We start from the raw sequence: 11318 nt of genomic DNA, 5'->3' as shown, positions 1-11318 counted from the left end.
CCCTGTTCTCTCTGGGGGAGGCTATATTCAAGATGACAAGTACTCTAACATTTTTACAGACATAGATGTTGTTAATAGGGTCTTTCTGTGATTTTAGCAAAGAGAAACAGTTGAAATGTTACTCTTTCTAACTACTGACATGATTCATCTCTATCACTGGCATATGGTACTACCATTTCTCCTACTGTGGCAAGTTCTAGTTTTCCCAAGACCTAACCCTCACTGTTCTGGAAATAAAGCTTAAATATATATATTCCAAACCTTTAAATTAACATGTTATTCCCATATATTCATGTACCAGGTTAATATCGCCACACACATCTTTTCTAATTTTGGGCTAAACAGATGTGCATTTAGAGTTGTTTAAAGACAACCCAGCTTAATATCAAGAGAAAGTGTGACCTTTCATGGAGTATTTGATGGAAAAAACACTGTTTTGACAAATCTTATTTTATTCAGATAGCAGTCTGATCACACATGGTCCAACAACACTCAAATAATAAATCAAATATAACCAGATGTTAAAGATTGGTCTTCAAACATCATAGCCAATGATGCCACGCTTGCCTATGATCTCTCCAACATAAAACCACATCAACACCTCAGTGGCCACCAAACCATTCAGCACAGCTTCCTGAAAAAAGAAGCATACATTTTAAGGTATCTTTATTTATATATATATATATATATATATATTTGAAACCATTCTTTTCCAGAATTAAGGAGACAAAGAACATAAAGACACTATTCAAACTAGAAGGCAGTTTTAGTCAAAGTTGAGAATTCCTAACATTACTTTTGTTCAACTGCTGAGAACCCTTGAACTTTCAATTTTGTAAGGTAAGTAGTTAGAGCTTATAAATTCTTTCAAAGCATTCTTTACAGACCTGAACTGACTTAACCCTTTCATTATAAGTTTATGAGACACTTTATGGGCCCTAAAACAACCCACATCCTGGATATAGCTGGTGCATTTAGATAGGGCATTCATATGAAAGGATGGCTCTAGGAAGGCCGAGTCTCTAAATAGACATTTTTGTCTGGCAAAAGAAAATCTGCTGAAAGATGAAGTGCTGTCTTCCCCCTTTAGACCTCATTTTTATTCATTTAGTATTTGACTTAACTCTGACTAAGTATCTGGTATTCATATCAACATTTTACTGCCCCAAGGAGAAATATACACATCTGGTTCAGGAAAGCACTGTTATTAATACATGGAGCTAGAATATGGATCTTGAAATTCTAGTTGAAAAAATAACTTTCCATAACAAAACTGGACCTTTTCCTTTCAGTACTTCTGGAAGTGAATTTTCCCCATCAAATTAGACCAGAAGTTTATGGAAGTCTTCTGAAAAACAACCATACTTCCCAGGATGTAGGCTCTAAAATTGCAATCATTTAAGCTTTTTGTACTCTGTGCTTGGATCATACAAATAAAATCCAAGTTCCAGTTCTTTTCTTCCTTTTTTTTTTTTTTTTGAGATGGAGTCTCACTCTGTTACCCAGGCTGGCGTGCAGTGGTGCGATCTCGGCTCACTGCAAACTCTGCCTCCCAGGTTCATACCATTCTCCTGCCTCAGCCTCCCGAGGAGCTGGGACTACAGGCGTCCACCACCACGCCTGGCTAATTTTTTGTATTTTCAGTAGAGACGGGGTTTCACTGTATTAGCCAGGATGGTCTCGATCTCCTGACCTCATGATCTGCCCGCCTCGGCCTCCCGAAGTGCTGGGATTACAGGTGTGAGCCACCAGGTCCGGCCTTTTTTCCTTAAGAGACAGGGTCTCACTCTGTCACCCAGGCAGTGACACAATCATAGCTCACTGCCTCCTCTAACTCCTGGGCTCAAGCGATCCTCTCGCCTCAGCCTCCCAAGTAGTTGGGACTACAGGTGCATGCCACCACACCTGGCACATTTTTTTCACTATTTTGGGTAGAGATAGGGCCTTGCTATGTTGTCTGGGCTGGTCTTGAACTCCTGGCCTCAAGCGATCCTCCTACTTACTTTGGACTCCCAAAGTACTGGGATTATAGGCAGGAAGTGACTGCACGTGGCCACAAGTTCCAATTCTTAGAGTTTTTAGATTTTTTTTTTTTTTTTTGAGACGGAGTCTCGCTCTGTTGCCCAGGCTGGAGTGCAGTGGCCGGATCTCAGGTCACTGCAAGCTCCGCCTCCCGGGTTTATGCCATTCTCCTGCCTCAGCCTCCCGAGTAGCTGGGACTACAGGCGCCCGCCACCTCGCCTGGCTAGTTTTTTTTTTTTGTATTTTTAGTAGAGATGGGGTTTCACGGTGTTAGCCAGGATGGTCTCGATCTCCTGACCTCGTGATCTGCCTGTCTCGGCCTCCCAAAGTGCTGGGATTACAGGTGTGAGCCACCGCGCCCGGCCCAGTTTTTAGATTTTATCTTCACACAATTCAATAACCCAGGTTTGGTATTTTTATCTTACATATAAGAAGTGTTAGCTTCCTGACTGTGACATAGTTCAAGAGATGTTTTGGCTGAACTGGGGACAATCTCAGGACTACAGATGAAAAAAGTACAGACTCAGCAAAGCAAGCCATCATATTTTAGTATACTGTCTAATATAGGAAAGGAAAAAAAAAATTTCCCAATAAAAATAGTCACTTTTTTGCTAGGTTTAAGACTGTTAGAAAACTAAGACATAAAATGGGCTAATTATTTCTACCCAGGTAACAAAATTAGAAAAGTAAGTATCTTCCTCAGCAGTCAGAATTTTTTTCCTCATTATGTTGGATTCAGCCACATTGGAAACATATATATTAATCAAAACAATCAGAAAAATCCCAAGGGAAGACATTTTCTGTTATGCACATCCGTTTTCATTTAGCCCATGGTTACCTTAACTGTGAGCTGTTTGAAGCTACCAGTCTGAGCACTATTGACTATTTTTTTCAGGCTCTGAATAGCTCTAGGGATCTCAGCAGGGGTGGGAGGAACCAGCTCAACCTTGGCGTAGTACCAAAATGTGGCCAATCGAGGCTTCGAGTAAGTCACAGCAGCTGGAAAACAAAACAAAACAAAAAAACCAGGATGAACTCACTAGAGACCGAAAGAAGCAGATGTGTGGGCTGGACACAAATATTTATTCATGCATCACCTTCATTCACTGTTTGTACCAAATGTGCACCCGGTGTGAAAAGTCAAAGCTGCTCCCTGGTAACAAGAGGCTTTTAAAGATGCAGAACACCTGTGCCACAGGGGTGTTCAATCAGGCAGGATGCTATAAGCACATTCGATTATGCCAGTACTTCACTAGTGGCCAGCTAGTACTGTACTTCATTTATGAATGGCAAATCTAGCTAACTGTAAAGATGCCAGAAGTTGGATTTAGAAACAAGAGAACAGTCAATTTATTCATATTTTCTTGGTAGAGAGATAAGTAAATTTGAAGAAAAAGGCGAAGAAAGGGATGAAGGATTTGGAATGGCACTCTTAAGAACAAGATGGAAAGTTATAATATTATATACAAGTTCAGATGGAATTAAAACAACTGGTACCCATTTTGGTATTGTCATCAATATGTGCTGGATTAAATCTTTCTCTTGACAAAAGAACAGCTGCTCCTCTTTCAAAGACATCACAAATAATAAAAGTAAAACCTACATGTATCGTTAAGAGCCCAAACTAGAATCTATTACCAAGCTGGAATTCCTCAAGGTATTCACTATTTCAAGAGAAGAGACCATTAACAACCAGGGTAGTTGTGAGAATGTAGTAGTGATTTCAGAAAGAGGAAGACATTTTTTATTTAAAAAATTATAAGAGAGGCTAGGTGCAGTGCTCATGCCTGTAAACCCAGCACTTTGGGAGGCCAAGGCGCGTAGATCACTTGTGGCCAGGAATTTGAGACCATCCTGCCCAACATGGTGAAACCCTGTCTCTACTAAAACTGTAAAAATTAGCTGGGCATGGTGGTGTGCGCCTGTAGTCCCAGCTACTCGGGAGGCTGAGGCACAAGAATTGCTTGGACAGGGGAGCCAGAGGTTGCAGTGAACCAAGATCTCACCATGACACTCCAGTCTGGGGGACAGAATGAGACTTTGTTTCAAAAATTACAAGAGAAACGTAATAAAAATAGCATGAAGGCCCATAAAGTGTCTACTGTTCAAAGACAGATGACCCAAGGCTCTTGGTGTTTTCCTTGTATTAATGGCCTCCATTTGAGTATTTCTGAATTACTGTCTCCCTCATCTTCTGTGTTTGGGGATACGGGCATACCTTTTTTTTTTTTTCTGAGGTGGAGTCTCGCTCTATCGCCCAGGCTGGAGTGCAGTGCTGCGATCTCGGCTCACTGCAAGTTCCGCCTCCCAGGTTCACGCCATTCTCCTGCCTCAGCCTCATGAGTAGCTGGGACTACAGGCGCCCGCCACCTCGCCCGGGGCTAATTTTTTTTTTTGTTTGTTTTTTTTTTTTTTTTGGAGATGGAGTCTTGCTCTGTCGCCCGGGCTGGAGTGCAGTGGCCGGATCTCAGCTCACTGCAAGCTCCGCCTCCTGGGTTTACGCCATTCTCCTGCCTCAGCCTCCCGAGTAGCTGGGACTACAGGCGTCCGCCACCTCGCCCGGCTAGTTTTTTTTTTTTTTTGTATTTTTAGTAGAGACGGGGTTTCACTGTGTTAGTCAGGATGGTCTCGATCTCCTGACCTCGTGATCCGCCCGTCTCGGCCTCCCAAAGTGCTGGGATTACAGGCTTGAGCCACCGCGCCCGGCCAGTTTTTTGTATTTTTTTTAGTAGAGACGGGGTTTCACCGTGTTCGCCAGGATGGTCTCGATCTCCTGACCTCGTGATCCGCCCGTCTCGGCCTCCCAAAGTGCTGGGATTACAGGCTTGAGCCACCGCGCCCGGCCTTTTTTTTTTGTATTTTTAGTAGAGATGGGGTTTCACCGTGTTAGTCAGGATGGCCTCGATCTCCTGACCTTGTGATCCGCCCGTCTCGGCCTCCCAAAGTGCTGGGATTACAGGTGTGAGCCACCGTGCCCGGCCAAGGATATGGGCATACCTTCAAGCAGACACAAAGCTCTAAGAGATGGTTCCAAATAGAACTGCCAATGCCTGTAAGATGGGACAATAAAAAAAAGTACAGTCTTGTGGAACAGTCAACCAATTGTCAATATTATCTCCAACACACAGACATTTCATCCTTTAAAAAAAAAAGAATCAGTTTACTGTACATAAACACTATTTTAGGTGGTAAATTTGTTTCTTAGGGGATACAGGTTAAAGAGTTTGAAACTGCTTTACATGTATACAAGAGATAAAACATAATGAATGGTAGATGATGGGAGCTAGGTTTCTCAGCGGAGGTTGAGTAATGTTACAGGTAAGCAAGAAAAGAAGCAAGAATAAACCCCACGGTACTAGGTTAGAGTTGGATTCAGGTTTAGCTTAATATATACACAGACTGATAGACTCAGAAATAATTATATATACATATATGCATGCATATACATGGGTTAGTATGCATATACACACATCTATACGGATACCTATCTATATCTCTGTCAATTGAGAGGACCTAGAAGTAGTGATGTTCTAGTAGCAAGGAACATAAACAGCACCCAGACCTTAGTTTCTCAATTCTATTGTCCAATAAAAGGAATTAAGGTTCCTTGGCGAAATGGCTGATTCTAAGGCTGGGACAGGGAAAATACAATATAAATCTGAAGCATCTTGTAGTATCAGAAAGGGAGGCAGCATGTCAAAGGGACAGAGGTGCTAACCTGAAAGAGCTCCCAAATAGCCAAGGGTGAAATAATTTGAGCAATAATACAGTATTTGATATACAAAGTATGAAATGAATGTACAAGTCCATACAATAAGTGACTGGATAAATAAACGGAGAAGAGACAAATCTTTCTCACAGAAGAATTCTATTTAATTTATGTAGATATTCCTTCCTACAGGAGATGGAATCCCCCACTGTAATCACACCCTGCCTTTATGAGATAGGCTTAGTTATTTGCTTCTAAAGAATAGAACACAGAGAGAAAAACAGTAACTTTACAGTGGAGGAACCTATAACCAAGTGATGAAAGCTTGTATCACCAGAGATGTCACATGAATATCATATACCTCCTGACACGTGATTAGGGCATCTCATCACTGTGATATTTCCTCAAAATCCATAGTTCTAGACTAAGCATGAGAAAAACACTAGACAAATCCAGATTGGGGAAATTCTTCAGGATACCTAGACAGATACCTAGACAGACAAGATACCTAGATACCTTAAAACTGTCAAGGTCAGGAAAGATGAAGGAAGACTGGGAAACTGTCCTGGACCAAAGGAAGTTGGAAAGACCCAGAAACTAAATGCAATGTGGTACACTGGATTGGATCCTAGAATGGGAAGATTACTGGAAAAACTACTGAAATAGAAATAAAGTCTACAGTTAAGGGGAAAAAAAAATCAGACTCTATGATTCCTAGGCAAGCCTGATGATAAATTTACTTATTTCCATAAGCTTCTTTGGCCCCCAGGGGAATTAACAGATATAGTCAGTAATTTTTATTAAATATTTAACATTCACTTTTTTTTTTTTTTTTTTTTTGAGACAGAGTCTCGCTCTGTCGCCCAGGCTGGAGTGCAGTGGCCGGATCTCAGCTCACTGCAAGCTCCGCCTCCCAGGTTCACGCCATTCTCCTGCCTCAGCCTCCTGAGTAGCTGGGACTACAGGCGCCCACCACCTTGCCCGGCTAGTTTTTTAAATTTTTAGTAGAGACGGGGTTTCACCATGTTAGCCAGGATGGTCTCGATCTCCTGACCTCGTGATCTGCCCGTCTCGGCCTCCCAAAGTGCTGGGATTACAGGCTTGAGCCACCGCGCCCGGCCAACATTCACATTTAATACACTAGCCTGTATATGTTATAAAGCAAAGTGTATTTCCACGTTAACATTTCAGCCCAGCTGAGTCCTCCTTTCTAAGTACTTTTGGAAGAATAACAAGTTATCTTTCAATTATTTACAATAACAGAGGGAAGGGTTTATATATTTCATAACAAAAAAATTACCTTGGTGTTACTTTTCTTTTTAGATTTTATCATAAAAACTAGATTGCAATTCCTTAATATGCGCCACCTAAAAAATGTGAAAGCCACACCAGAAAAAAAATCCACTTGAAATATTGAGAATTGTGCCTTAAATCATCCACGAAGTCCAGAGTGAAGCCTCCAATCCTTTTTTTTTGTTTTTTTTTTTTTTTTTTTTTTTTTTGAGACGGAGTCTCCTCTGTCGCCAGGCTGGAGTGCAGTGGCGCGATCTTGGCTCACTGCAACCTCTGCCTCCTGGATTAAAGAGATTTTCCTACCTCAGCTTTCCGAGTAGCTGGGATTACAGGAGCCCGCCACCACACCTGGCTAATTTCTGTTTTAGTAGAGATGAGGTTTCACCATGTTGGTGAGGCTGGTGTCGAACTCCTGACCTCAGGTGATCCACCCGCCTTGGCGTCGCAGTGCTGGGACTACAGGCGTAAGCTACGGTGTCCAGGCTTTTTTTTGAGACTGAGCCTCGCTTTGTCTCCCAGGCTGGCATGCAGTGGTGTGATCTCCACTCACTGCAACCTCCGCCTCCTGGGTTCAAGCGATTCTCCTGCCTCCACCTCCCAAGTAGCTGCGATTACAGGCGTCCACCACCAGGCCTGGTGGTATTTTTAGTAGAGATGGGGTTTCACCATGTTGGCCAGGCTGGTCTCGAACTCCTGCCCTCAAGTGATCTGCCTGCCTCGGCCTCTCAAAGTGCTGAGATTACAGGCATGAGCCACCGCCGCAGGGCCATCTCTTTTGATTAATATAAAATTGTAGAGCTCTATGACAGATAACAATCTTAGTAAAGTAAAAGATTTTCTTGCAAGCTTAAGAAATTCTTTGGGAAAATGTGTAAAATGTTTCACTAGTAGGCTGTGAGGTTCTGCAGGAGAGCCTTCAATAACTCATAGTTTGGCTGGTGATGGAGGGAAGGGAGGATAGAATGGATAAAATACCAGGCTGGCACTGTGGCTCACGCCTGTAACTCCAGCACTTTGGGAGGCCGAGGCGGGAGGATCCCTTGAGCCCAGGAGTTAAGAGACTAGCCTAGGCAACATGGTGAAATCCCGTCTTTTAAAACATACAAAAATTAACCAGGTGTGGTGGCGCGCCTGTGATCCCAGCTACTCAGGAGGCCGAGGTGGGAGGATCGCTTGAGTCTGGGAGGCAGAGGCTGCAGTGAGCTGTGATCTGCGACAGCACTCCAAGCTGGGCGACAGAGTGAGAGTCCCTGTCTTCTAGGAAAAAGGAAAAAAAAAAAAAAAAAAAGAAAGAAAGAAAAAGAAAATACCCAAATCAAACTCAAACACAGCAAAAGAGGCTAAAAAGTATTACTTTTTTTTTTTTTGAAGTTCTGCTTTCTATTCACATTTCAGAAATCTGGGCGAAAGTTAGAGATCCGACCTTCAGTCACTTACTGGAATACAGCACATTTAGGAAAACCTCACGTCAATTTATCTTATCTCGCTTCACCAATAAAATGAATAGCCTGCCACTGAGAAGACAACTGAAATATTTACTGGCCAAATAAACTAGTACTCAGAGGCTGTGATTATTCAGGGTTGTTATGAAATACAGCGGTCTACCAGTGAGGCTCTTCAAGCCGAAAAAAATTCCACGAATGCTAAGCTGTAATAACAAGGATTACCGTTTATACGGATCCCGTTCTATGTTTCTCGGGGCACGGATACTCATCCATGAAGCCCATTTCTACCTAAAATTTCCCTCGGATTAAAGTGGAAGTATCTTAGAATCCGTCTAGGACAGAAAGCAAAGTCGACATTTCTGTTGACTTCCAAATACTCCACTGACAACCACACCATGTGATGACGCCGAATTGATGTACTTTCACACGTTTCTGCCCTTCCTTTTCTTAGCTCTCCTAACAGAGCCATGCCCTCTATATTCCTGCCCTTAGCGATCTCAGGGGGCGTAATGGCGGAGCTGCAGGGCAACGCCGGGCATCCTTCACACTACCTCTCTTCCGGTGGTGGCTGGATTTCAGGAACTTCTAGATTGTGTAGAGAACCCAATTTGCAGGTGAGGCGAGCGGAAGCCTAGAGGAGAGTCGCCAACCTTCCTGCTTCCTCCACCTGCAGGCCATCCCGCCCCGGCACCCGCAGGCCCCTTGGGTCTTCGCCTCCCGCTTCTTCCTCTCAGGCCATCGCAGGCCTCCCTGCCGCCCGTGTGCCCACCTCGGCGGTCTCACATCGCGCTCACCGTTCACCAGAGCCGGGGTCTTCTCCACAAGGTTACGGACAAATTGGGCCATGGTGCTGGGATGCAAAGTCCGTCGGACGCAACGGCCGGCTGAATGTCACTCGCCGGAAGGACCCGTTGCAGGACCCCATCCCACTTCCAAGGTCAGGCCGCCTCTTTTCGCGCCGGTCGAGGATATTTAAATGTCCAAAGATCTTTGTAGAATCCAGTCTGTCCACTTACTTTTTTCAACATGGAAGAGAAAGTGGATATGAAAAGATGATATTAGAGAGCATGTGAAGAACAGTGGGATTCCGCAGAGAAGCAGGCATTTTGTTGGGCAGCCACTAGCAGAGGTCCGGAAACCCGGCAAGGAGCGCAAATGCGCATGCGCCCTGAACCTTCAGTGCTTTTCTTGGCGCCGATCTCCGCTATTTCGCGTCTGGTGCTGTAGCTGCGTTTCTGAGAACCTATGAAGTCGGTGCTGCAGAAGCATTCGCTGAGATTCTTCTAGTCCCACACGATCGTTGTACAGAGGTAGAGAGGGTCCAAGGCCAAACATACAAAGTTAGGGGCCGAGCAAGCACCACACAACCTGTTAGGCTTAACCCATAATAGCCCTTTTTATTTGAGACAGTCTTTCTGTCGCCCAGGCCAAAGTGCAGTGGCACGACTTCGGCTCATTGCAACCTCCGTTCCCCGGGTTCCAGCGATTGTCGTGCCTCAGTCTTCCGAGTAGATGGGACTACAGGCGCCTGCCACCACGCCTGGCTAATTTTTGTATTTTTAGTAGAGACTGTGTTTCACCGTGTTGGCCAGGCTGGTCTCGAACTCCTAGCCTCAAGTGACCCGCCCGCCTTGGTGCTGGGATTACAGGCGTAAATCACCGCGCCTGGCCCCATAGCCCTTTTTAAAGTTGATTTTTTTTGTAATCCCAGTCTCCCCAAAGTCCTGTATCAGGATTGGAATCCATTTCCCCTAATTCCCTAGTTAGCCACAAGGAGTTGTGCAGATGTGAGGGAAAAAACTCCTGTATTGAACGCCCACACTATGCCAGGCATTTTGGAATTTAAAGAAAGCCTGTAAGGCATTATCCCCATTGAGACTGGTCTTGAAAAATGGCCACACAATTTGGAAGTGGCAGAGTTGAGATCTGAAGAAGCTGCAATGTAAACTCAGAGAGGGGGCATTCTATCAGATTAGGCGTGGTGGTGATTTCAGCATACTTCCTAGAGAAGATCCTTGAGCTGATGTGTAAGAGAACAGCTGTATACTGCAGAGGGCTGAAACTTCATAGTTTAATATGAGAAGGAAAAGATGTATGTAGGGAAGTGGCATTTGATGAGAGGAACAGAACTACAATGTATCCTGGGGAAGTCTGAGCAGAAGTAAATATCTGATTTTTGGAATGGTTAGAGGGGTGGAAAGAAAAATTTGAAGTGGTATCAAGGAACTAAGAACTTTTCAGTGAAGGAGTGATTCTGCTGCCCTAGATACTGCAGAAAAGTCAAATTAAGGATGGGAAAGTTAATTTAGCAATATGGCAATCTTTAATTAGCGCAGTTTCAAAAAATTAGGATAGAAGCCAGGGTGAATGGTGAAGAAATATGGCTGTAAAGGATTACAAGTCAGAAAACCCAAGGGGGATGTGGAACTCAGGGGAGAAATTGAAGACAGAGAAGAGGCAGTCATTTATTTATTTAGAAATGGCGTCTTGCCACATTGCCTAGGCTGGTCTGAAACTCCTGGCCTCAAGAGATCATCCCACTGCTGCCTCTTGCTTAGCTCTAGGATTACAGGCACAGGCCATCCTGCCTGATGAGAAGGGATATTGAGAAGAGGCAATATCCTTTCCTGATGAGGCAGGAAAGGAGAACTAGCCAGGGATCTATGGGGCCTTTTCCACAGATGTGATGATGGGAGAGAGGTTTGAAAGTCTTCAAAGTCTCTGAAGTCTTATCTTCCCAGCAACATGAAGGCAAAGTCATTGGATTGTGAGGGGTAAATGGGAGGGGGGGATGGGAAGGAATTTAAGGAAGGAGGCCAAAGTTTGGAATAGCTGAAGGACACACAGAA

At 44.0% G+C, this 11318-nt stretch overlaps 1 protein-coding gene across 1 annotated transcript; it reads right to left on the bottom strand.

Moving 5' to 3' along the window:
- Window positions 1–432: 432 nt before the first annotated feature.
- ATP5MG (ATP synthase membrane subunit g) lies at window positions 433–9586 on the bottom strand. The gene is made up of 3 exons (XM_033207014.1): window positions 9264–9586; window positions 2861–3021; window positions 433–634 (listed from the first exon to the last, which is right to left on the bottom strand). Exons 1-3 carry the CDS (start codon window positions 9313–9315, stop codon window positions 536–538), a joined length of 312 nt encoding a protein of 103 aa, XP_033062905.1. The 5' UTR covers window positions 9316–9586; the 3' UTR covers window positions 433–535.
- Between the last annotated feature and the right edge of the window lie 1732 nt (window positions 9587–11318).

This window comes from Trachypithecus francoisi, unplaced genomic scaffold (assembly GCF_009764315.1).
Source record: "Trachypithecus francoisi isolate TF-2019V2 unplaced genomic scaffold, Tfra_2.0 Lachesis_group8, whole genome shotgun sequence".
Classification (NCBI taxonomy): domain Eukaryota; kingdom Metazoa; phylum Chordata; class Mammalia; order Primates; family Cercopithecidae; genus Trachypithecus; species Trachypithecus francoisi.
The sequence above is the reverse complement of the archived record's forward strand: the minus strand, read 5'-3'. Positions and strand labels throughout refer to the sequence as shown.